This window comes from Cydia pomonella, chromosome 7 (assembly GCF_033807575.1).
Source record: "Cydia pomonella isolate Wapato2018A chromosome 7, ilCydPomo1, whole genome shotgun sequence".
Taxonomy (NCBI): Eukaryota; Metazoa; Arthropoda; class Insecta; order Lepidoptera; family Tortricidae; genus Cydia; species Cydia pomonella.
In genome coordinates, this window is record NC_084709.1 from 68,168 (window position 1) to 94,991 (window position 26,824).

General features: G+C 43.1%; 3 protein-coding genes across 3 annotated transcripts in view; all 3 read right to left on the minus strand.

Moving 5' to 3' along the window:
* LOC133519549 (uncharacterized) overlaps positions 1 to 13,024 on the minus strand; it is a 32,362-nt gene extending 19,338 nt beyond the window's left edge. The window contains exons 1-2 of the mRNA XM_061853555.1: positions 12,451 to 13,024; positions 11,722 to 11,853 (exon numbers count right to left, since the gene is read on the minus strand). Of these exons, the coding sequence (XP_061709539.1) occupies positions 11,722 to 11,853; positions 12,451 to 12,673 (355 nt within the window). The 5' untranslated portion in view covers positions 12,674 to 13,024. The remainder of the gene's footprint in view (positions 1 to 11,721; positions 11,854 to 12,450) is intronic.
* On the minus strand, positions 2,474 to 8,754 carry LOC133519545 (uncharacterized protein K02A2.6-like). The gene is made up of 2 exons (XM_061853551.1): positions 8,535 to 8,754; positions 2,474 to 6,842 (listed from the first exon to the last, which is right to left on the minus strand). Exon 2 carries the CDS (start codon positions 6,830 to 6,832, stop codon positions 2,963 to 2,965), a length of 3,870 nt encoding a protein of 1,289 aa, XP_061709535.1. The 5' UTR covers positions 6,833 to 6,842; positions 8,535 to 8,754; the 3' UTR covers positions 2,474 to 2,962.
* An 8,662-nt stretch (positions 13,025 to 21,686) lies between the features above and the next one.
* LOC133519539 (glycogen debranching enzyme) overlaps positions 21,687 to 26,824 on the minus strand; it is a 56,035-nt gene continuing 50,897 nt past the window's right edge. The window contains exons 22-25 of the mRNA XM_061853544.1: positions 25,343 to 26,199; positions 24,887 to 25,021; positions 24,567 to 24,716; positions 21,687 to 22,724 (exon numbers count right to left, since the gene is read on the minus strand). Coding sequence (XP_061709528.1) covers positions 21,735 to 22,724; positions 24,567 to 24,716; positions 24,887 to 25,021; positions 25,343 to 26,199 — 2,132 coding nt within the window. The 3' untranslated portion in view covers positions 21,687 to 21,734. The remainder of the gene's footprint in view (positions 22,725 to 24,566; positions 24,717 to 24,886; positions 25,022 to 25,342; positions 26,200 to 26,824) is intronic.

Here is a 26,824-nt window from a genome sequence, read left to right on the forward strand (position 1 = left end):
AAATAAATATTATAGAACATTATTACACAAAAAAAAAATGGACTAAGTCCCACAGTAAGCTCAATAAGGTTTGTGTTGAGGGCTTAGACAACGATATATATAATATATAAATACTTAAATCCGCTTCCGCTCAAAACTTGGTGTTCGGTATGTGACAGGGGACAAGTGAAACTAACGGCGGTTGAAATCACACTGGTTATATTCATGAGAAGTGTTACCTTAAGTAGGGGTCGAGGCACCGAACCCGCTATAGCTACATGTATACATATATTACATATACAACATCTCCCCCTAATAGTTTTACAATCCATCGTTGATTAAACAATTAAGAAACTACCACCTAAATTACATAAGACAAAAAAAACGGTTTATAATCGACCCTAGGGACAGGACGCAACGACATTTGTCCAGCCGTTCGACTCGGACTTACGGCTTCGAGTTGAGTCTCTGCATCTTGTACACCTTGTGTGTCGTGGCTCTGTTCTCGTGCTTCGAAGAACTCGTCGTGACCCCCGTCATCAGCTGACGCGGCCGGCGGTGAGGCCTTCGATGTCTGCAGGTCTGGTAAAGTCGTCGCAGTAGATGTCGGCGTGGTTCCACTCCCCTCCACAGTGGGGGACTGTGAAGACTCCGCTGACACTGGACGAGTTATTTCGGGTTCCTCACCGCATAACTCAGATGGAGAGAGGTCAATTTCGTCACCCGATGTCGATTCAATAGAAGTATCAATGTCTCTAGTGCCACTAAGATTGTTGTTTGTCACTGTCCCTCTAAAAGCTATCAATTGATTTTTGTGTTTTTTAAATTGCAATGCAGTTACACTGTCTTTCACAATATATACAGTTTTACCCAATCTCTTCATTACTACACCTCTATTCCATGTAAATTTACCGTTACTGAAATATTTTTTAAACAGAACTTTATCACCTGGCTTAAAACATTGCTTGTTGGTGCCACCATATGCTTTAGTCTGCAAACACTGTTTATAATTTACAACCTCAGTGAGAGTGTCCGGTGAGGACGGCGCGGCGGCAAGTACATTAGGTACAAGTAAATCCAGGCGCGAACGAAGTTTCCGCCCGAATACCAACTGGGCAGGCGAAACGCCCGTAGTAGAGTGAACCGAGTTTCTATAGTCGAATAGGTATTTTAATAAGTTTTGATCGACTTCCTTTGCACTACTACTTAGCAATAATGCTCGTATACCTTTTTTTACCACCTTTACGAAGCTTTCCGACTGCCCATTACTGGCCGGGTTATAAGCGGGAGAAGTTACATGGGAAATCCCATTTACCGCACAAAAACGCGCGAACTCATTTGACGAGAAACAAGTGCCGTTATCACTAACCAAAGTATGCATAAGACCGAATCTTGACATGAACTCATACAATTTAGCTATAACTGCATTCGAAGTTGTATTATTCAAAAAATATACTTCTACCCATTTAGAATAGGCGTCTACGACAACTAAGTACGACTTATTATTTACCAGTCCGAGTATATCTATGTGTATTCTGTAAAATACCTGCGGAGGGTAGGGCCATACAGCCAACGGCGCACGGGGAGGTGTTGGTCGGAGCTGCGAACAAATTAGGCAACTCCCAATAGTACTTTCAATTGCCTTATCTATGCCCGGAAACCATAATCTACTCCGTGCTTCCGCTTTGCACTTTACGATACCTAAATGTGATTTATGAAGTTCAGCTAATACTTTTGTCTGCAATCTTGTCGGTATCACTATTTTATGGCCTCGCATAAGACATCCGTTCTCAACTGAAAGTTGGTTCCTACATAAAAAATAGGGCCGGATATCTGAATCAGACACTTTCCTAGGCCACCCGTCTTGAACATATTTTAACACTTTCCTTAAAGTTAGGTCACTAATACATTCCTCACGCAATGTATTGAATGTGATTGGCAATGTTTCATCAACTACAAAATTAATGTATAAAGCCCGATCGTCAATAAACTCTTCCCCTGCGCTGGTTTCGTGGCCCGACTGCGAGCCGGTGCATGAGTCATCGGGCAGGGTTGCGCGGGAAAGGTAATCAGCGCTGTTATCAGCACTACGTATGTATTCTATTGTATAATTATATGCACTTAGAAACATAGCGTAGCGTTGTAATCTGTTTGCTGACACCTCTGGAATTCCTTTGTATGGACCGAATATTGATATAAGGGGTTTATGATCAGTGCGCAAAACAAAAGGAATCGTCCTACCATATAAATATTGATGAAAACGACGGACTCCGAAAATGATTGACGTAGCCTCTTTCTGTAGTTGGGAATAACGTTTCTCGGCGGCATTTAACGTTCGTGAAGCATAAGACACTGGACGTTCGACGCCATCAGCATCGATAAGTGATAAAAGAGCACCAAGGCCGTACGGGGATGCATCCGTAGTCAAAATTATAGTCGCGTTTGGATTAAAGTGGGCCAACACCTGATCTGAACTCAAATGTTTTTTTATGGCCTGTAGTAGTTGCCTCAGATTACACAGTATTCATGGATTCACAAGTTTCACAACACAACGATGAATATCGGCTCCTTACCTTGCCACAACGTAACACGTAACTTCGCTTCGGCATCCAACATGAGACTGCGCGCATGCGCGCGCCTAGCGTCCGTGTTCGTGTGCAGGAGACGACAGATATACGCTTCTCTTTCGCACGTATACTACATCCCTTCCTTATTGTTAAGTTTGTTCTATTGTTATTATTATTATAGGATAATTAAATAAAACAGTAATTTCAATAATCATCTTTATTTTTTATTTTTAACTGTCAAGTTAATCAACACTTTAACACAAATGCTATTTTACTTCGTCATTAACTTCCTTGGCTTCCTTAGTACTTTTTATACTTCAACTTCCTAATTATATTTTTAGCAATAGTTTTGCGCTTCACGCATTAGCTTTACTTCACGTCTTCCTCTTATCCCTTATTAAACTTAAGATATATATTTAATTTTCTGACTCGCAATCATTCGTCTCTGTCGTTTCTTCATCCAAGATTTTCCATTGTCCTTCGACCTTTTTTAAATGCATCATGTTTCTTCTCAGTCTTTGTCCAGTTTCATTATTTTCAATGTTTACATCTCCACCTTTATAAGATACTACAGTGTGTGGGGTTGGCTCATAATTTGGAGCTAACTTGTTTGTTTTGTTCATATTTTTCACATAAACCTCGTCCCCCACTTTTATGTTTCCATCCTCAACTCTCCTTTTCCTGTTTGCGTACTCTTTTCCTTTTTCTTTTTGTTCTCTGTCCCGGTCTCTGACGTCCATATCTTGGTCTTTGTGAATATATTCAAGCGTATCTATCATTGGTATCTTGTCTCTAAATTTCCGTTGGAAAAATAATTCTGCTGGCGTCTTTCCCGTTGTCGTATGGGGAGTACTATTATACATAGTCAGATATTCCAAGAGTGAATCTTTCCAGTTCTTTTTGTCGATTTGACTTATCTTCAAACGTTTAATAATGTCCCTGTTCTGGCGCTCCACCTCTCCATTTTGCTGGGGCCAATAAGGGATAGTGTTGAACAAATGAATGTCATTTAGTTGGCAAAAATCTCTAAACTCCTGACTAACGAACTGTTTACCGTTGTCTGCCGTAATCGTGATTGGACATCCTAGTCGACTAAACATTTCCTTCAATATGGCTATCATAGCCTTGCTTGATATATCGCGGCATGCCTTTATTTCTTTATACCGCGAATAGTAGTCGATTACTACCAGAAGGTAATCTCCGGACGGCAAGGGACCCAAGAGATCAATTGCAATATCAACCCAGGGGTGTGTTGGCAATTCCCTTCTCTTGATCGGATTTGGGGGATTTGGCGCTGAAACAAGGGTGCACCCTTTACACGACTTAACCAGTCTCTCAACGTCCTTATCGTACCTGGGCCACCATACTTTAGCTCTAAGTCTAGCTTTCATACCAACGATTCCAGGATGTCCTTCGTGGGCGGCTTCTAAAACGTTTCCTCGCAGTGTTTTTGGTATTACAATTTTATTACCCCTTAAAAGAATATCGCCACAAAAACACAACTCGTTTTCTAAGATTTTGTAACTCTTTATTTGTTGGTCCCATTTCGAGTCATACAGGCCTGTCTTTACTTTTTGTATATCTGAGTCCTCTTTAGAACTGCTCTCGATTTCTTGCAGCGATATTGCTACTGGTCTTATCTGTTCTACTATGTTTTGTACAAAATCTTTTCCATTAGTGTTGTTATTCCGTTCGTCGAGGTTACATAGTCTAGAAAGGGAGTCAGCAATGTTGGTTTTTCCCGGACGATATATAACTATGAAGTCGTATGACTGTAGACGTAATACCCATCGTTCGATACGAGCACATGGTTTAGCTTTATGGCCGAATATTACCTCTAAAGGTTTATGATCAGTTATGAGTTCAAATCTCTTCCCAAAAAGAAACATATGGAAGTGCTCCACTGCCCATACCAAAGCTAGGGCTTCTTTTTCTGTTTGGCAATAACGTCTCTCGCACTCCGTTAAGGTTCTGTTGCCGTAAGCTATTATGCGTGGACCAGCTTCATTTGTTTGTACCAAGATCGCGCCGAGCCCCACAGGACTAGCATCTGCGAATATCATTGTTTTATTTTTAACATTATAGTATCCTAAATTAGGCATTTTAGACAAGGCTGTTTTCAATTTGTTAAATGCTGTTTCTTGTCTTTCCTTCCAGAGCTCTTTTATGTCCGCATTCCTGCCTGTCTTGTGCCTTAAAAGTTCCTTCAGGGGTTCAGTAATTGTGGCCATATTTGGTATCCACTTCCCTACATAGTTGACGAGTCCTAAAAAACTTTGCAATTCCGAGATTGTTTGGGGTGCTCTGAAGTCCATAATAGCCGATACGTATTTATCTAGTGGTCGAATTCCTTTATTACTTAGTTCATGTCCTAAAAATTGGATTTTATTAACGTTGTAGATACATTTATCTTCTTTTAGAACGATATCATGCTCTTTAAGTACCTTCAGCACATTCTCAAGTCTGGCATCATGCTCCTTTTGATCCTCGCCAAAAACTAATATGTCGTCAATAAAGTTTACAACTCCCTCACATCCAATTAATATGCGTTCAAGAGTTTTTTGAAATATTTCAGGAGCGCATGTAATGCCGAACATTAATCTTTTGTATCTATAGACGCCTTTTCCAGATATGAACGTCGTTATATCCCGTGACTCTGGATGGATTTCTAGTTGATGGAATGCATCTTTGATATCCAATTTACTGAACACTGTAGCATTCCTAAACTTTGGTAGTAGCTGGTCCATAGTCGGTAATGGATGATTTTCCCTTTTAATTGCTTTATTTGCCCGTCTCATGTCAACGCAGAGCCGAATGTCACCGTTTTCTTTGATTATAGGAACTATGGGAGATATCCAATTTGAGGGGCCCTGGACTTCTTCAATTATATCCTTTTCAAGTAACTCTGTAATTTTCTCCTCAACCTTTGTTTCCAAAGGAATTGGAATTCTTCTGTAAGGCTGCGCGATAGGCTTGACCTTGTCGTCAATGGGTATTTGTATTAAAACATTTCTAAGTTTAGGGAAAGGCTTGAGTTCAATCTGGTTTACTTCCAACCCAATTCTTAAAACCCCCAACTTAGTTGCTGTTCTCCTCCCCAGTAAATTTTGTGTACCGTTATCTACTACATAGAAGATTGCGTTTTCTTTTCTGCCGGCTAATTGAATGTCAGAGCGGAAAGATCCCAGTAGTCGTAAAGGTGTTTCAGATCCATAGGCGAAGAAGTTTTTCTTTGGTTCTTTTATTTCGTCATCTACCCTTACTCCCATCTCCTTCATTTTTTTCCATGTCTTATCCGTAATTAAATTATTTTTTGATCCTGAATCGATCATCATATTAATCTTTTCTCCACCGACATCACAGACTACCATGTCATCTCCGTTTATGTTAAATAGATACTCGACTTCTTCGGTTTCAGAGTTCTCCTCTTCCTCTATATTTCTTACCTCATGAGCTTTAGGAGATTTTTTAAATTTCTTTGAAAACCTTTTCTGTCGAGTTCCATCAGGTCTTATGTCCTCATGTTTTCTTTTCAGGATCTGGCTTTTGCATTGCAACTTGAAATGTCCAATTTTGCCACACTTCAAGCACTTCTTTCCCCTAGCAGGGCAATTTTCATTATTGGACAAATGCCCCCAGCTCCCGCATCTATAACATTCTTTCCCTTTTCTGTCTGTCTTCTCTTCCACTTTGTTAATTTCTATCGCCACATTCTTTTCCTTGTTGTTTTTGTAGTCCTCTAATTGCCTATTAATGGCTTCCAGGGCGTTCGCCTCTGAGATAATATTTTCTATTGTCATGCTATCTCCTGCCTTAAGTATTTTTTTCCTCAATTCTTCTGATGAACATCTCTCTATGATTTGATCAATCAAATGATCTTCTACATTATCAAATTGGCACTTTGTTGCTTGTTGTCTAAGGCGTATCAAAAACTTCTCAAATTTTTCATTATTTTCTTGCTGAATTTGCCTAAAGGTATGCCGTTCAAATCGTTTATTTTGCTTTGGTGCGAAGTAACTGTCTAATTTTCCAATTGCCACCTGGAATACATCCTCCTCCCCGGATGCCTCTGATGTTACATCTGCCCCTGGTATGTTGAAAAATATTTCCTGTAGTTCAGTTCCCCCCCAATGTAACAAACTTGCTCGTTTTTTAACAGCAGTCTTAACACCTGCCGCTTCCAGGTAAATGTGCAAACTCCTCTTCCAACGTTCCCATCGTGTACATACAGAATTGCTATTACCTTCGCAGTCAAACTTTTCAAGCGCCAGCGATGGTGTTGTCATTGTTGGCTTCCTGTTGACAAACAAAATATTGACTGTAGCAGGCCTAATCAGACGTCTTCCGTTTAATCCTGCTCAGTCTACATCCTTCCATCCAAGTTTCCATATGCATTTTTTTTTATATGCATATATGTATTTATTTATGGACTGTAGTAGCCACTAAACAGACGTCATCCGTTTAATACTTCTCAGTCCTCATCCTTCCATCTAGCTTCCATGTTTTCTTTTTTACAATATAATTATTTATGAACTGTAGTAGGCACTAAACAGACGTCATCCGTTTAATCCTTCTCAGTCCGCATCATTCCCTCCAAGTTTCCATATGTATATTTTTTCCAGGTATTACAGTCATCATCTGCATACCTACATCCAAGTCGGTACAGCCATGATGCTCAACAGCATCTTGCTAGTAAATTTTGACATATTTTCGCATACTTTTATATTTTAATCTCATTGACTGAACTACTCACCATTGACTGGACTATTAAAACCTGCTATATAATTTTTTTTTTCTAGAAGTCATACAGTATAAAACAAAAATCTATGTATTCTCTTTCTTTTATTTGAAATTACACAATGACTAAATATTACTATTATGTCAACGCCAGAAATTTATTGTATTTTCCCCTTATGTGACCGGACTATCATATTTCGACTGGGCTATCTTATTTCGATGGTCTATAAGGTCAACATTTCTATCGAATACCTCAAGAAAACAAACTTAAACAATGTCACAATGAAGACATTTAAGAAATACGATCTATGTATCACCATAAGTTGAGTAAAAATAATAGCAAAGTCATAAGTACCATTACCGCTATTGGCGTTTATGTCTTTTTAATTTGCCACCGGTACAAAGTTGTAACGTAAGCTACGCTTCCACTCACAGGCACCTTAGTTTTAGATTTGGATAGGTAGTATGAATGCCTAATAGCTCAGCTCAAGCCGTCTGTTACCCTTACGACTCCAGGTTGAAACCAAAAAACAAACGTAAAAGCATGCATTCCGAAACAAAACGTTAAATGTTTCCGGCATGTTTATGGTTAACTCTGATTCATTTTAGTAATTTATTTACGCAATAACATAACGAGTGATTCAAACTTAGGCTTTCACCTGTCAATTTGATTTTTCAGTTAGTTAGGATAAGTAATTTCAAATCACTATATTTTAACCTAAACAAATCAAACAAAACAATATCTTAGTCCTTGTGAGCAGCACAAGGTTCAAATTCGCATGCCGGTGTTTCGAATTACAAAGCAACGCCGCGCGCTTGCCGACGCGACGCCGGGCGTGCCGTTCGCGGCTCGCGCGGGTTTACATACCTACTGCACGGCTTTTGTCATCATTTGATTCTTCCGTAGATTAATTAGTTAGCTACGCTTGCGTTGTATAATTATTTTAATAATATACCTATACTTATTTTTACCTCTAATATTTGTAACCTTTTCGTAAAATTGAGCATTACTACGTACTTACGTAGGTTTGCACGTAATATAGTTCGTGATTGACTGTTTATGCCACTGTTCAAATGAAGTGTCTTTATCTATGTTGAACCTTTGGGTAAATAACGACGTAAATGAAAAACATGTATTGATTTACGTTCCTTAAACACAAATGATGTTTGTTACACTTTTATTTGAAACGATTCCTCCGTAATTCCGTACCTATTGAGTAATTTTGAAATGTCAATTATAAAATGACTTACCGATTCAGCCCGTCGCCAAAATGTAGTAGTTGCCTCAGATTACACAGTATTCATGGATTCACAAGTTTCACAACACAACGATGAATATCGGCTCCTTACCTTGCCACAACGTAACACGTAACTTCGCTTCGGCATCCAACATGAGACTGCGCGCATGCGCGCGCCTAGCGTCCGTGTTCGTGTGCAGGAGACGACAGATATACGCTTCTCTTTCGCACGTATACTACATGGCCATAAAGGCATCGTTATGTACGGAATTCCAAACCCATTTGCTTCCCTTCTGTAACAATTGGTATAACGGACTAAGTAGTGACGATGCACCGGGTACGAAATTTCTATAGTAGTTTACTAAGCCCAGAAATGACTGTAAGCTGGCAACATTAGTCGGGGTAGGCGCATTTACAATAGCTTCAACCTTTTTGGGTGACTTTTTCAAGCCGTGTTTGTTTATAGTGTATCCTAAATACTCTAACTCGTCCTTGAAAAAGTCACACTTAGCTTTTTGTAAGGTCAGACCGGCATCTTGCAGTCTTCGAAGTACTGCCCGCAACCTCGTTAAATGCTCCTCCCTGTTAGCTCCTGTCACCAACACGTCGTCTAACATACATAAAACTCCGTCCATACCTGCCAACACGCACTCCATAACGCGCTGGAAAATGGCCGGCGCGCTTGCTAAGCCATATACTAATCTGGTATATAGAAATAGCCCTTTGTGCGTGTTGATACAAGTGAGTTTTTGAGATTCATCGTCAAGGACACACTGCGCGTATGCTTGTGAGAGATCTAGTTTACTAAATTGCTGTCCGCCATGCAATTTGGTAAACAATTCTTGTGCAGTGGGTAACGGGTACTGTTCAACTAACAGCTGTTTATTAATTGAGACAGAATAATCTGCACAGAGACGTAAAGAGCCATCGCGTTTTAAGACCGGCACTACCGGCGAGGCGTACTCCGAGTACTCGACCGGTTTTAATATACCTACTCGTACTAAGCGCTCTAATTCGTTTTCAACTTTTTGGCGCAAAGCGAAGGCCATGGGACGCGCTTTAAAAAATATGGGCTTTGAATCACTTTTTAAAAATAATTTTATTTTATATTTATTGAAAGTTCCTAGTTCGTCAGAGAAAACCGCGGGATATTGTTTTTGTAATTTATCTAAAAAGGTATTTGAAGTTTCACAAAAATTAACGGGTGTGGTAATTTCTAGACCGTAGTGAGCCATAAAGTCCCTACCTAAAATTGGTGGCCCCCCATTACGGATGACATGAACATCAAACGTATGAGGTTTACCCCAAAAAGAAAAAAGTAATGGGGCGATGCCGACACAAGAAATATTTCCGCCTATATAAGTATGTAACCGCTTATTTGGTTGGGATAACGGCACGTGTTTGAAATATTGTAAATACACTTGTTCCGAAATTGCGGTAACCGCTGAGCCGCAGTCATATTGAAACTTCATTCTTACCCCGTGAACGTCAATTATTTCTGTCATTGGCTCGCCATTAACAGTACGAATATTAAGTAACTCACCATCATCACCGTTCTCATCGACACTCTCGTTTCCCACATAATTAATTTTTTTGCACATCCTATTCAGATGACCCTTTTTGTTACACTTCCTGCAAGTATAGTTAGCGAACCGACACTGCTCTGTGGTGTGGTTTTTAAAACCACATACCGCGCACTTCACTTTAGCGTTAGCACTAGCACTAGGTTTCGTAGCGATCTTAAACAGTTGTTCGGGCGCTGACGAGGCCTGGGCCGGGGTAGCTCCTGCGCGTGCGCTGCGCAAGGTCTCCGCCAACTCGACTGCTTTTGCCAAGGTCACGTTGCCAGGTTCTAAGGCAAACAGCTTCTCTCGCTCCTTCCCAGAAAGCATTCCCATTATAAAACGGTTCCTTAATGCTTCTTCGAGGTTTGAAAAACTGCAATGCTCCGTCAGTCCACGCAATCTTGCAGCCCACTCCGTGTAACTTTCACCCTCCTTTTGCACGGCTGAATAAAACGTAAATCTTTAACCAAAAATACAGCGTTTGGGGGAAAAGTGTGCATCCAAAATACAAAGAATATCTTCATAAGGCAAATCATGTAGTAATTTAGGCAAGGCTAAATCTGCCACGTTCCCGTATTATGATCAAAGCTGGTTAATATCCCAAAATGAGACATTGTACTATTCACTTTTTTAAAACGCGGGTAGATTCGTCGCCACTGTTCCGTATGTGACAGGGGACAAGTGAAACTAACGGCGGTTGAAATCACACTGGTTATATTCATGCGAAGTGTTACCTTAAGTAGGGGTCGAGGCACCGAACCCGCTATAGCTACATGTATACATATATTACATATACAACACTTGGCAGGTTTCCCATTCGTATCCGGCGCAACCTTCGCATGCTCTGCACCCTCTTTTCTGTTCCTAACAACCCTCAGTCCCCCGAATATCTAAAATCTTTCTTCCACTACTATGGTGTCTCTCGTGTCCGCCAGCTTCGCTCTTCTGGCAATCTATCTCTGTCTATACCATCTCACCGAACTGGTTACATGTCCGATTCTTTCTCTATTCAGGCAGCTCGCCTTTGGAATAGTCTCCCTGTCAAAATTAGACAGTGTCCAAACAGGCTTGCTTTTAAAAAATCCTTAAGTGAGCACTTTGCTGGCAGTCCTGGAAAATCTTAATGTTTCTGCTTTGTAAGTTCATCTGATTTCAAATATATATATATCTGTATGTTTTTGTTTTTGTATTTCTTATGAATGTATTGTGTTCGTACATGTATCAATTGTATCATCTATACCTCATGTTTTTGCATCGCCTACAACTTATCTGCTTTGCCTAAAGGTTGACTGGTAGAGAATGTTTTCTTATGTGCAATAAAGATTAAATAAATAAATAAATACATAGAAAATACCCATGACTCAGGAACAAATATCCATGCTCATCACACGAATAAATGCCCTTACCAGGATTTGAACCCGGGACCATCAGCTTCGTAGGCAGGGTCACTACCCACTAGGCCAAACCGGTCGTCAACACACCAACAAACAGGTCAAACAGGTCGGTATCTTGGGCATATAATTTCAGAAGATCTCTGTCACGACCAAGACATTGAAAGAGAGCGTAGGGCGTTGTCAGTGAGGAGTAATATGCTTGCTCCTCGCTGACAACGCCCTACACTTTATAGTGTATAACCTCGCAGCGCCTCCGTGGAAGCATTAGACGCGCCGCTGCCTTCCCTGCCCGCTCCCGGACCCGCCAGCACCCAGCCCGCGCGCTGCGTCTCTTGCCGATGGGTGTTCACCACGCAGATGAAGTACAGCGTCACTGTAACATAACATAATAACAAACATGGACTTCTTACGCAAGAAAATCAACCTCCGGTTAGGGAGCGTGGGTGAACTATAGGGAACAACACTCCTGGGTTTGCCCACGATGTCAATATCAAGTTAAGTTAATGTCCCTGTTAGGGTCCTACTGGACGTAGAAATAATAATGCGGACTGTATAAAAATAGGCTAGTTTATTCCCCCTTAATTACAAAGAATCCCGGCCAAACAATTATAAAAACTAATTTGGTGTTCGTCCGTTGCCGGTGGAGTATGTGAAGCCGAGTGGATGACGTCGCGCTCTGTCCGCCGCCCGCGCGTCTCCTCCCGTGCGTATGTCCAGTACTTAACAATCCCTATATTGTTAAGTAAGTGGTAGTTGCCTACCAGAGCTCGGATTTTTTTATTTGAGGAACCGTTTTTTTCTTTTATTACATACCTAACTATCGAATATCGTTTAAAATATTTCTAACACTAGCTGGATTGTAACAGTCTTTTGTTTTGCCGAGAAAATTCCAGGCTCCGGTGCCTACACAATCAGAACCAGACTACTACTTGAGATGGATGATGATACCATTAATGGAATACTTACTTACGTATGTAATAGAGGAGTGCGACGAGGGGCATCAGCGCGACGCCGCGCATGCGCAGCGTGTTGAAGCCGATGAGCATCACGAGCAGCGCCACCACCATCATGGCAACGTACACCAGCGTGAACACGATCCACACCCAGTACAGCACAATCATACTCTGCAATACCACTACTTCATTATTTACATTTTTATCCCCCGAGACACAAAGAGAAGAGCCCATGTTCATAAACGTTGCTACGTTACCAACGATATATGAATGACATCCTCTTATATAAACAAATATTGATTGATTTTAGTTTATCATGCGTATAATGGTCGTAAATTAGTATGTAAGTTAAGAAAAGTTAATCTCTGTCAGTTTTGCGATAGTTTATGTGTGTCTCTGTGTGTGTGTTTTTTAGGGTTCCGTAGTCAACTAGGAACCCTTATAGTTTCGCCATGTCCGTCTCTCTGTGTGTCTGTCCAAGGCTTTGTTCCGTGGTCGTTAGTGCTAGAAAGCTGAAATTTGGCATGGATATACAAAACAATAAAGCCGACAAAGTCGTATAATAAAATCTAAAAAAATATTTTTTTTAGGGTACCTCCCCTACCTACACGTAAAGTGGGGATCAACTTTTTTTTTTGCTTCCACCCTACACTGTGGGGTATCGTTGGAAAGGTCTTTCAAAACTAATAGGGGTCTTCAACAAACATTTTTTGATAAAGTGAATATTTTAATCGCTCCGAAAGAAAAAAAATGTGTCCCCCCCCTCTCTAACTTTTGAACCAAAGGTCCAAAAAATATGAAAAAAATCGTGGAAGTAGAGCTTAAGAAAGACATTAAATGAAAAATATTGCGGACATAATCAGTTTAGCTGTTTTTGAGTTATCGCAAAAAGTTTTCCCTTCATATAGTAAAAACCTAGCGTTAATAGCCCTGACTTTTATCTCGATATCGTAATTTTCTAGCGATAAATCCATTATCTATACAAAACTGGTACAGGGTAAGATCCAGCTCTGACAATGATAGTGTTGATTAAACTATAAAAAAAAAATGTCTTTTCATAATTGTAATATAAGTATTTCCACCGACTGTAATACTTCCATAATATCAAAGCGGTGGTGGCCGAGTGGATATGACGTCCGACTTTCAATCCGGAGGTCGTGGGTTCAAATCCTGGCTCGTACCAATGAGTTTTTCGGAACTTATGTACGAAATATCATTTGATATGTACCACTAGCTTTTCGGTGAAGGAAAACATCGTGAGGAAACCTGCATACATCTGCGAAGAAATTCAAAGGTGTATGTGAAGTCCCCAATCCGCATTGGGCTAGCGTGGCGACTATAGCCCGAGCCCTCTCGGGCATGAGAGGAGGCCTGTGCCCAGCAGTGGGACGTATATAGGCTGAATTATTATTATTATTTATTATAATATCATCTGGTGACTACGGCAAACCTTTTTATCGTGCTATCTCTTTCCCAACTCCACAGCTAAGTGTGTGTCACAATCACAACTCAAGTGCAGGTAGTAGTAGGCACAAAAAGTGACCAGTCGACTTTAATTGCCCTAGTCGCCAAATGATGTTACTTAGTGAAATTGTAATCGACACCACATGGTAAAAATAAGTGTAACAATAATTAATTAAAAATCTAATAAAAACGGTATTTCTAATATTTAACTTACTTTTTTATCTATTCAATGAAAGAGTACTAACAAAATCCTAACTCAATTAATTAGTGCAAATATTTTAAGGTTTGCGATTCCTGCTCGGCCTTGCGTCGCAAGGTTCCCGGTACCACTGTATTGCAGCAATAACTAAAATTTTAGAAATGCTTACTTTGGGGAACATTAGCAACTGTCGTTATTGATAATTATGTTTTAGTGGTGCGGGGTGGTAAATGACCGCTATTGAAACCTTAAATGGTTTTTACTATAAGTAAAAAGACTTACTTTAATTAGGTACATGCCGTACATGCAAATTTGCCTATTTGTTTAACTCGGGTGAAAGGTACCGTTTCATCCCTTGGTAGACAATTTACTATAATTTAAGCTTCAGTTTAGCTTATTGTGACGTAAGGGTAACTACGGAACCCTACACTGAGCGTGGCCCGACATGCTCATGGCCGGTTATTTGTACAGGTAGTTTATATGCTTATACTTAGTAGCTACTTATTTCCTTCTGGCTATCTCTCTTTCTGATGAACGCAGGTCTTGAAGTACTTTAGGTGCAAAAGTATTCGTCGCGTCCCAGGCAGTCTTTGATGAAAGCATTGCTCCTATCAGTCTCTGGTTGAATCGTCTTGTTAAAGTCTGTTTAAGGGCAGTCTCCAGAGAATTCCGTAGTAACAGTAGTTTAACTAGCCAAAGTTTCTTAATTTTGTCACTTACTCACTGACTGACTGATCATCAAAACTCAAAGGCACTTCTAGCAGACATAGAAATTCAAATTCAAAAGCAAATGCAGCATTGTTTGCAGCTTCAAATTTAAAATAGGTACAATTAGTGTTTAGTGTATAAATCTGAAGTCATACTGGTTATTGCTCAGGAATGGCACGACTGCTGCTGCGTTTTTTGTATGTTTAGTACCTACCTGTTAAATCATTTTGTTGTAGTTTAAAAATAATTTTAATCGATTAAGAAACAGCAAAACAGCGGTCTGTTTAAGCTTACACGGGCTTCATGATATGTTACAAGTATGTAACTTTATTTTTGAGTGGCATTAACGCGAGACACTTCATTCAGTTCTTGTCTGTCTGATTTAATTTCTTGTCTTTTAATTATTTATTCTTTAGTTTTTTTACTTGTTATTTCATATTCATTTCAAGTTGGAGACCTTTTTACATTTCTAAGAATAATTTAATGATCGTTTTTTTTTAATTACTTATATCTTTTCCCTGACACTTTTAGACTTTTATTTTTATTACTAGTTTAGGAAATGATTATTTAAGTACGTTACCAGTTTTTGAATAAATACTAATAGACAAGTCGTAATCTTGAATGAAAAAGGAAGCATTTTACAAAATACGCTTGTCTGTAGTAATAGTAATAAGCGAGTGACCGGCGGCGCGTTCGGCACGGCAGCTGGCACGTCGTGCAGCTTGGCGTCGATTGGCGCAGCGTGCACTGAGGCCGGTTGTAATACTTGTAATACGTTTGCATATGCTTAACGTGGACGCCGTGCCGCACGCTCCGCTGTTCGCTGTCAATCGTTTACGCTCCGTACGCGTAGCGCGAACGATTGGCACCTTGGTTATAGGAACCCAGTTCAGTTTGTGGAGGCTCACCGTGAGAATGCCAACGAACAGCAGGCAGCTGACGCAGCCGGAGGCCGCGGTGGGCATGCACAGCGCCACGAACACCTCGCTGCGGAATATCCGCGCCGGCGCCGCGCACGCGATCCAGTGCAGCTGCAACACAAGTACAAGAGGCTGTGGAGACGCACCATGAGCACGGCGGCGAGCAGCAGGCAGCTGACGACGCCGGCGGCGGCGGCCAACACGTACAGAGCCACGAAGAACTCGCTGCGGAAGCGTCGCACCGGCACCGCGCACGCAATCCAGTGCAGCTGCAACAATTACACTGCGTCCTACATAAGTTGCTGCTGCCGGCGAGGACCGACCTCACTCGGTCCACTGATACCCACGGGCTCAACGCGTCAAGGAAACTTAGACTAACTACATATACCTATAGCTGTATCATAACAGAAGGAGTAGTACTACCTACCTACAATAATTTTTCAACACTCTTGCTCGTAACTTGGAACTTATTGAACCGCTTTTATTTTAGCTCCTACCTAACCCTATATATTAATGTTATTTGTATGTCTTTCTCATCACGGAACAGTGGTGTTCCGGACCTTTGGGAGGCGTGCGCGGAGCCGAAGCCAACACGCAGAGGCCCTTTTTTTATTTTTATTGAGAAACAAACAGTATTAAAATAAACATATGAGCAACTTAGCTAATAGCTACAAATTGATTTCGCTATAGACCTATAGTTTACTAATTTAAAATTTTCGATGTACAATTAAAAAATAAGCTGCCAAGTGCGAGTCGCACTCGCGTTCCAAGGGTTCCGTACATCACACGAAATTTAAATAAAGGCTCTGCAAACTGTAAACCTAACTATTATTTATTTACTTAATATATCACTAAAAACCGACTACAGTATAAAATCCGCGCCACATATCTATATTAGGCGTCACCCCTTATATTCAAGGCACAATCTTACATTCAAATACAGAATTATAAAGGTTTTTTTAGGTACCCATTACCCATAGCTAGTATAGATTGTAATTCGTCTCTGTAGGAGGTACTTTACAAAGCTCGGCAAAAAACGTTTGGTCATAATTGGGTACTTGACACATGTTGAATATTATAACAAAATTTAGTTAAATGGATCGAAAATGAGCCATTATAAAAAAGTGGAATTTAAAAAATTATATTGAGATTATAAAAGAATACAAGGCTCCAAAGTGTCAAAAAAAAATATTTTTTTTGTCTTTCATAAATAGAAAAGAAAATGGTACCATACGATTCCTTACATTTTGTTGTAAAATAAATTGTATAACAACTATACACATAAACGCAATATTTCAGGGTCAAAATGGCAATTTCCTTGATCTTCCATACATTTAGGACTGACTTATATGATGTGACGTCACATCACTTTATCATTTTGTTAGAGGCGTTTCAATCGTCGACTGCGAGCGTCAGACTTTAACTCTCATTTCTGACCTTTGTGTTGCTTAAATTAAATGACATGAGTCCTATATATAGACATTTGATCCTCAGGTAAATCAAGATCGTTTGACATTATTTACAAAAAAAAGTCAAGTAGCCAATTCTAAAGCACTTACCATGCCAACAACGGCAATGATTATCGCGGACGTGCGGAGATCGAGACCGACAAAGGCAGGGCAGTCCATGTCTCGTCATTTATATTTATTTCTTTCCGACTAAAATTTAGATATGAACTGTCAATTTACGGTCTGTTGGATTAGCATCGTGACCCATTTTATCAAAACCTTCTGTTCCAATCCTGTTTTACCCTACTTATACAGCAGCCGAGCCAAAATCAACAAAAGTTAGTTTTGTTGTGACACATTTGTGACATGAATTTTGACGGATTAATTATGTCAAAAGATTCTCTCTAAAAATGATCTTAATAGAAGCAAAGAGGATCTAAGTAGATGTTGTATGTGTATGAGAGAGGTATCTTATAATATAATTTTCTGTTTCGGTCGTCGTAAGGACCACGTTTAGGTCTTTCAGGAGGAAAAAGGAAACTAGCCTAATTTAATTTAGGACATGGCTGTTTTATTACCAGTCGGTACAAAAGCTTACAAGTGCTTAAAGCTAAAAAATCCTATTCTAATAAGTTGACGCGCACAGGAGTGCGGGCGGATTTGCAAAGAAGTTTTTGTCAGGCGCTATGATCCTGCATTCTCCAACAATCTCTATACTATATTCGCCATCGAAAGTTGAACGAAACAGATAGGTAGGTAAAATAATAACCACGAAGAAGTTCTTACATTGACCCGTCATTCAAATTCATCATTCATCGCTCATGAAGCCGGTGGTCACACAGTGAGCGGGTCAGCTTATATAATTATTAGACCCCGCTATCGGAGGTGCAAAATGGTAGCTGTGAAGTTCTTAGGGATAGGAAAAAATATTTATGATGTCGATATCGATACTTGATTTTTCTGTACATTTAGTTTTTTTTATGTATAAGTACCATTTATTTGACTCCAATTTAACATGTTTTTTTTTTGGAATCCATGATAATCATTGACATTAGAAATATAAACCGTTATTAGTACAACAAAAACACTATTGTTGCTATTTTACTTATATTATGTTTCGAGTTGCAGGGCAGTGCATGAACGCTCTTGAGATAAACCTTCAATATTGATAATAAATTATTTACGTCAATTGATAGTCAATAAACGAAATAAATTTCATCGACAACAATTTTAGAATTTTATCTATTTCAAAAACAAAGCTAGAGGATCCAAAACTTTGTTAAAAAGAATCCTTAGATGTAATACTCCAGGTTACAAAAAAAACTTTCTTAATTACGTTTGCATCAAACATGAAAACTTATTTATTTAAAAATGCGGAATGTGTTACATAAAAATCCTGGGTCCACAACTATATAAATTTTACAAAGTTTGTTCGATGGCAAAAGTGTCGAAATCACAGCTGTTGTAAATAAGAATACAGTACAAAATTAGGCCAAATGTAAATTTTTGCCCATTATTTCTGTCGAAGTAGAAAAGTCATTTTCATTCTTAAAATGGATTTTCAGCTACAGAAGAAGAAGTCTAACGCCCATTAACTTAGAAAAAGTTTTAGTAATATATTACGAGACATTATTTCTAAAATATACAGGGCTACGATAATTTATTGTGACTGCACTAGATTACTGCAGAGAATTAAAAAAAACCTGATCATTCATTAAGAATACGGTATCCCCTTTGGTGGAAGTAAAAGAGATATTTGCATTTTGTTTTTAATACATTTATTATTATTGACGACCGGTTTGGCCTAGTGGGTAGTGACCCTGCCTACGAAGCTGATGGTGCCGGGTTCAAATCCTGGTAAGGGCATTTATTCGTGTGACGAGTATGGATATTTGTTCCTGAGTCATGGGTGTTTTCTATGTATTTAAGTATTTATAAATATTTATATATTATATATATCGTTGTCTAAGTACCCTCAACACAAGCCTTATTGAGCTTACTGTGGGACTTAGTCAATTTGTGTAATAATGTCCCATAATCTTTATTAATTTATTTATGAATGGTTTGTGCTATAAAGATAACGATAATTTCTTAGTAATGATGAGAGGTTGAAGATTTTTATTATTAATAATTAATTATATATATAATTATTAATAATAAAAATCTTCATTATATATATATAATTATATAGTCCTATTTTATAAAATAAACACGTTTAATAATTAGTCTTAGACTATCATTATGGTAAAAAAAATGATCGACATATAGCTATAATTATCGATATGTAGCAAGTATTTCAAAATATTTTTTACCCATCCCTAAGAATGTCTCAAAATTGACAGCTACAACAAATTCTCCTCAGGCAGAACTGTTGCAAAATTGTCCAGCTGTCAGCTATAAATAATAGTTTCAAATCTCTCCAGAGTAGCGCTAGAGTAGCTAAGAACCTAGGCGTTATTGACGGAGTGAAGTGCGCTGTCTATGATTAGATTTTTTTCTCAAGTATTCTAGGTACTGTAACGCCACCTATTTATGGTTTTTTGTCGGACACTTTGGTATATTACCACAAATTACACAAATAGAACACCTTTAACAGGCGTATGAAATGAAACACACGTGTTATGCGTATGAGTTTATTTTATTAGAAGCCAGTAAACATTACAATAAAAACGGTACACTCTATTAGACGAAGTACAATATATCTTAACATAATTATAATATATCAACTCTTAAAATCTCATGTAAAATATCACTCGAAATGCGACATGCATCGCTGTTACAAACAATAGACTTTGTTATTTAGAACCTTACTGAGGATCGAAAACAGTTAAATACGTGTACTTCGTATGCGGTTAAAGTAAGGACGCTAAGCACCTAGAAATTCGTACATTGATCCGCCTGTGCCCTATCTCTACCGCACGCGCGTAATTATATGGCTGTCCCGCTTATGATGCCGACGGTCAGTGACACTGCTGCACTGTGCGAGAGGGACCGCAACATAATGATATGGCTGTCCCGCCCATGACGCCGGCGGTCAGTGACACTGCTGCACTGTGCGAGCGGGACCGCAACAATTATATAGATGTCAACGGACGAAATTCCTTGTGTATAGCGTCTTTACTAAAGTAACGCGTTTTAATTTAATATAAAGTTCTCAGAGAAGCACAACAATTCATAACAATTAATAAAACTATAAAGCTGCCTGCAGACACAGGAGGGACAACAGAAACAAGACAACTACAACATTAGGTACTAACTTAACAGTTCATAGTTACGAGACCCGCTTCCACGGATTCAAACTTATCTCGGACCAATTTTATTTTGATCTTATTTATAATGAAATAATAGGTTTCACAATCTGTTTTCTAAACGCAATTGTAAAAATATATTTAAATTTGTAAACTTTTTTGGAAGTCGGTTGAAAATTAGGTCGGAGATGTGCTAAATCGTAGGTCGATAAATCTATGTAGAACATTTTAAAGGTGGGACACTACTCGATTGTGACAAGACAAAGTTGTGCGAACCTACCGGCTACTTAAAATAAAATAAAAAGGCACTAGCCATCGGCCGCTAAATAAAATATGGCACTCGACAACGACTATCAGAATATGCACGCGCCGCCGGCGTCAGGCCGACAGGCCCAGGAAGTAGAACGCCAGCAGCGCCAGGGAGTAGACCAGCGCGTGCAGCCCCAGCAGGCCCCGCACGGCCGCGCGGGCGCCCGCGCGGCGCGGCGGCCGCCCCAGCAGCGGCGCCGCCGCCCCGTTGTTGTACCGCTCGGTGTTCAGCACCTTGCGCTCCAACCGCTCCAGCTTCTTGCGCTCGTCCGCCGCGCTCGCCTCCGCTAGATTCGCCGCGCTGTAGCGTTCCGCCGGTTTACTTAACGCGCCGCCGTCCGCCTCCTCGTACACGCGCGTGTCGGCGGCGTCCTCCAGCGCGAACTGCGGCCGCGGCGCCGGCTCCGGCGAGCGGCGCGAGCGCAGCGACAGCGAGAGTCGCGCCCGCGCCGGCGCGTCGCCCGTCGGCGGCGGCGGCGCCGGCGCCACGCCCCGGCGCGACTGCCGGTACTCGAGCGACAGCACCCGCGCGGGGTAGCCGTCCGCCTCGCGCCACGCGCCGTCCGCGGCGAACACGCGCGGGAGGTCCCGGCGCGCGCGGCGCATGGGGGCGTAGCGCGCCCGGGCCCGCGCCGGCCGCGGCGGCACGCCCGCCAGCAGCCCGCGCGGCGCCGGCGCCGGCCGCGCCGCCAGCGGCACGAAGTGCGGCGGCCGCGCCTCCGGGGCCGGCCAGCGCGCGGCGGCCGGCGCGCCGCGCAGCCGCAGCCCGTAGCGGAAGTAGCGGTCGCTGTACGCGACGGTGGCGAGCGCGCCGCGCGACCCCGCCAGCAGGTTGTAGACGGCGCTCGCGACGCTGGGCGGGCGCGGCCGGCCGCGGCGCCGCCGGCGCAGGAGGCGGCGCACCGCCTGCAGGCCCGGCCGGCGCGGCGCGGGGGCGGGCTCGTAGGGCTCGGCGTAGGTGGCGGCGGCGGCGGCGGGGGCGTGGCGGAGGCGGCGCGGGCGGCGTCAGTCGGCGGCCAGCGGGCGCGCGCGCCGCGCCGCGCGCAGCTCGTGCAGCAGCTCGAGCAGGCAGGCGGCGGACCAGGCCTGCGAGCGGCACGAGTCGCGGCAGGGCGCGCCGCCGGGGCCCGTGAGCTCGGGCAGGCCGCGCCAGGGCGAGCGGCGCAGCTCGGCGGCCGGCGCGGCCAGGGCGGCGTGCACGGCGGCGAGCGTCCGGGCCCAGCGGCCGGCGTCGTGCGCGAAGGCGAGCCGCGCGCGCAGGTAGAAGCCGAGCGGCCACGCCCACTCGGGGCCCTGGTGGTAGTTGAACCCGTGCGCGACGCTGGGGTCGTCCGAGTTGTCGGAGTTGTCGTACTCGGGGCGGTACGCCCAGTCGGCCGGGTCGAGAGTCTTCAGTCCGAGCGGGCCGAGGAGCAGCCTCTCGGTGGTGTCGAGCGCGAGCCACGCGTGCTTGGGGTCGAAGAGCTCGGGCGCGACGGCCATGGCGACGACCGCGTTGCAGCGCAGCTGGTAGTCGGCCCAGGGCTGCGAGGCGCCGTGCGAGTCCTTGTAGATGGCGCGGCGGTGCACCAGGTCGGGGCGCAGGTCCTGCGCGGAGGGCGCCGCGGGCACCCAGAAGTAGCGCTCGAAGGAGCGCCGGATGCGCTCCGCCCACTGCGCGTAGCTCCAGGACGTGAGCGAGCCGTCTGTGTGTCTTCGCGCTACTCCCGCGTGCGGGAACCGACCGGTACGATGAAGCTCCGCCAGCCAGGACACCGTGCTGTAGGCCAAAGCTACCAGTTCGATGGCGCTCCCGTCCCTCGGCGTGGCAGGTTTTCCTCTAGTGCCGGCCTTCTCGGAGGAGCCCATCTTGTCCATCCAGGTGCCGCAGTTGGCGTCGTTGCCGCCGAAGGGGAAGCCGGTGTCGGGCTGGATGCCGATCTGCACGTTGAAGCCCTTGTCCGTCATGTGCGCGTCGATCTGCCGCCCGGCGTTGCGCTCGCGGAACACCAGGCCCTGCGAGTACACAGGGGAGATTAGTTTCATGCGATAGAAATTAACCCAGGAAATTATAGACCGATCGCCATTGTTCCGATCTTATCAAAAATATTTGAGAAGGCTTTTTGTGTTCGATTAGTTAACTTCTTAACCAAGTACAATATCCTGCACCCAAACCAATATGGCTTTCGAGAAGGTTACAACACAGAATTAGCATGTTTCAACTTCGTGAAAGACATAACTGAATCCCTGAACAACAAAATACCGATCATGTCAATTTTTCTTGACATGACTAAAGCGTTTGACCTTGTTGACCATTCTAAATTGCTGGATAAATTAGATTCTTATGGAATCAGAGGTCAAAAGAAAAATTGGCTTAAATCATATTTATCCCACAGGACACAATGTACTGAAATAACAAAAATTGAGGAATATAACAATCAAATCTTTAAGGTAGTCTATAGATCATCTGATAGTCTTGTTGTTTCAGGAGTTCCACAAGGCAGTAATCTGGGCCCTTTGTTATTTTTGCTATTTATAAATGACCTTCCAATGGCCATAAAACACAAATCAATACTGTTTGCGGATGACACGACTATCACTATTAGAGGAGACAATCCGTGTACATATGAAGATGACAGCAATGAAGCTTTAACGAATATAAGTCGCTGGATAAATAACAACGATCTTCTAATAAACTTAGAAAAAACGGATTTTGTACAATTTAGCGCAGGAAAGGCCCAACCCCCAAAGCTTAATATTAGAATTGAAGATGTCACTTTACAAGAAGCAAGTAGTGTCAAATTTCTGGGTTTAAATATAGACCCTTGCTTAAATTGGAAGGGACACATCGAATTTTTGTGTAATAGGTTAGATCGTTTTATCTACGCATTACGAAAACTTAGACAATGTGTATCTAAAGAGGCAGCGATTACAGCCTACCATGGACATGTGTCCTCAATTCTCAATTATGGCTTAATGTTGTGGGGTAATTCTGTGGACGTTGAGAAAGTATTTTTGTTACAGAAAAAATGTGTACGCGCGATAACAAATACTTGGATAGGGCACAGCTGTAAACCAATTTTTAAAGAAATAAATATTCTACCGTTAGCTTGTATGTATATTTATAAACTCTGTACTTTTGTTAAGAAATTTCCAGGATATTTTCAAAAACGGTCAGATGTACATTCGAGAGACATAAGAGAGCAATATAAATATCTATTATACCAGCCACGCTGTAATAATAGTGTTTATAAAAGGAATAGCTATAATATGTGCATACTGATTTTCAACCACTTACCAATTAAAATAAAGTCACTCGAAGGTAACGTATTCAAACGCAAATTAAGATCTTGGCTCCTTGAAAACTGCTTTTACAGTGTGAGAAACTTCCTTAATTATAAAGATACCTCAGATACCTAGTTGGAAAAGATTTTGGTAATAATTTAATATAAGGTTAAAAACAAACTAATGTTTAATCTCGGCTTTTAAAATATATACCTACTTAACATTGATGCACATTGGATTGGCTATCCGCAGACTTTCACTGTATTATGTATATAGGTAAATTAAGTCACTATTAAATAAGTTATTATTTTAATTATAGTTAAATTTAGTATAATACATTACTAAAATCCCACTCTAAATACATTTGCATGCTGTATGAAGACAGCTGGAAAAGGTGGAACTATATCTAACATAATATTAAGACATGTAACTAACCCTTTTTCTGCAAATAAATATATCTTAACTTATCTTATTTTATCTCCATCCATCCATTGTTCATGTATTCACATGCCAGGACTGCCAGGTCGGCGTTTTCGTTCTGCAAATCGCTTTAAAAAGTGTAGAGTTACTTGCCTGGAAGTGTACGGTGAGTGCCTCCTGCATGACGTCGAAGAGCGGCTGGTCGACGGCCCCGGGCGGGGCGGGCTGGCTGTCGTCTTTAGGGAACAGTCGCGACACCGGGTCCGACAGCAGCGCCGCGCCTTGCGGCGCTTCTGTCACGTACTAAAACCAACACATGTGTGAGCTTTTCTGTTCGCTTACATTACGTTATTTCCTCAAAAGACGTGATATGTACGAATAGGGTTAGTAGTGTGGAGTTGTGGACTTTTTTTTAACTCGTTAGCAATTTTATATTTAACCAACATTGAAGATTTTCTTTTGAAGACTATTACCTGTTTAATGGCCTGCAGCCACCACCACACGGCGTCCCTGCAGTTGAAGCGGGCATTATTTCCGCCGTCAAGTAAGTTCGGGATGAGGCCGTGTCTCAAACACGCCGCGAAACCAAGAATGTGCGCGCGGGCCTCCTGCGAACACAAGTTCAAGAACGTGGTTATTCAAACTTTTTAGCAAACGGCCCACGGCTTTCCAGTTCACTATCATTTGCCAGGTTTTATGGCTTGGGACGCTCACCAGACTCCCCCGCTGACTGCCGCCCCATTGTGCTACTGAATGAGATCGGAAAGCTCTTCAAGCGAATCCTGGCCTTTTGCATTCAACGGCATCAGAGATGGGCCGGGACCTACACGACAGCCCTCGCTCTGGGCCTCCTACTGCCCCATGTAGCCGGCGGAGAGGGTGACGGAGGCGGGCGCGGGCAGGGGGAGGGGACACAGTATAGCACACACCTGGTATCTCCCCGTGAGCAGCAACGTGCCGCGCAGCGCGATGAAGGTGTCGCGGCCCCAGCAGCGCATGTAGCCGGTGGCGAAGTGCGGGAGGCCGGCGGAGAGGGTGACGGAGGCGGGCGCGGGCAGGGGGAGGGGACACAGTATAGCACACACCTGGTATCTCCCCGTGAGCAGCAACGTGCCGCGCAGCGCGATGAAGGTGTCGCGGCCCCAGCAGCGCATGTAGCCGGTGGCGAAGTGCGGGAGGCCGGCGGAGAGGGTGACGGAGGCGGGCGCGGGCAGGGGGAGGGGACACAGTATAGCACACACCTGGTATCTCCCCGTGAGCAGCAACGTGCCGCGCAGCGCGATGAAGGTGTCGCGGCCCCAGCAGCGCATGTAGCCGGTGGCGAAGTGCGGGAGGCCGGCGGAGAGGGTGACGGAGGCGGGCGCGGGCAGGGGGAGGGGACACAGTATAGCACACACCTGGTATCTCCCCGTGAGCAGCAACGTGCCGCGCAGCGCGATGAAGGTGTCGCGGCCCCAGCAGCGCATGTAGCCGGTGGCGAAGTGCGGGAGGCCGGCGGAGAGGGTGACGGAGGCGGGCGCGGGCAGGGGGAGGGGACACAGTATAGCACACACCTGGTATCTCCCCGTGAGCAGCAACGTGCCGCGCAGCGCGATGAAGGTGTCGCGGCCCCAGCAGCGCATGTAGCCGGTGGCGAAGTGCGGGAGGCCGGCGGAGAGGGTGACGGAGGCGGGCGCGGGCGGCGGGCGCGGCGGGGGCAGCGCGGGGGAGGGCGCGGGCAGGCGCGCGCTGGGCACGGCGCCCGTCAGCTGCACGCTGCACAGCGCCAGCGCGCGAGGCAGCTCGCCTGCACGAACAGGAACGAGCTGTCAGCGGGGCGTGGGATCCCATTCAGTGGCCCGCCGTATAAATAAACATAGAATAAAACCATTTTACTATGTCATTCATTGTTTTAGCAGTAATAGACAGTCTTTAACACAATTCGCGCGTATTCCTATTCACTACTCCCCGCACCATACTTCATGGCAGCCCTGCTAGGGTGACGCCGTTGCGGCGTCGCTTAACGCGAATATTTCGCTGATGGGACAATTTCGGTCACGTAGGCAGTACGAGTGTGCTCTTTTATAATTAATTTAAACCAGGACATTATCACCTTGAATTTTGCCTGCCACACAATACAGTGCATTTATGCTGAGACTCGGACAGTCACTACTAAGTGCAATTCGTTATTTCTATGTAATAATCTGGGGGCACGGTAGTGCCTCCGCCAAGACGAGCAAAGCAAGGGACTACCTACCTTTTCTCGAAGGGCTTCTTCGTTTTTTTGAACCCTCATAAGATTGAGTTGAGATCGAGATTGATTGACATTTTTTATTTTTATTTAAGAAACAAACAGTCTTTCATAGTTACATATAACACTGGAGATTTTCTTAAAACTATAACCTATTAGTAAAATAGTATATAAATTATTA

Coding starts and splice junctions, on each gene's coding strand:
- LOC133519545 (XM_061853551.1), bottom strand. CDS start 6,832: ATGACAACACCATCGCTGGCGCTTGAAAAGTTTGACTGCGAAGGTAAT.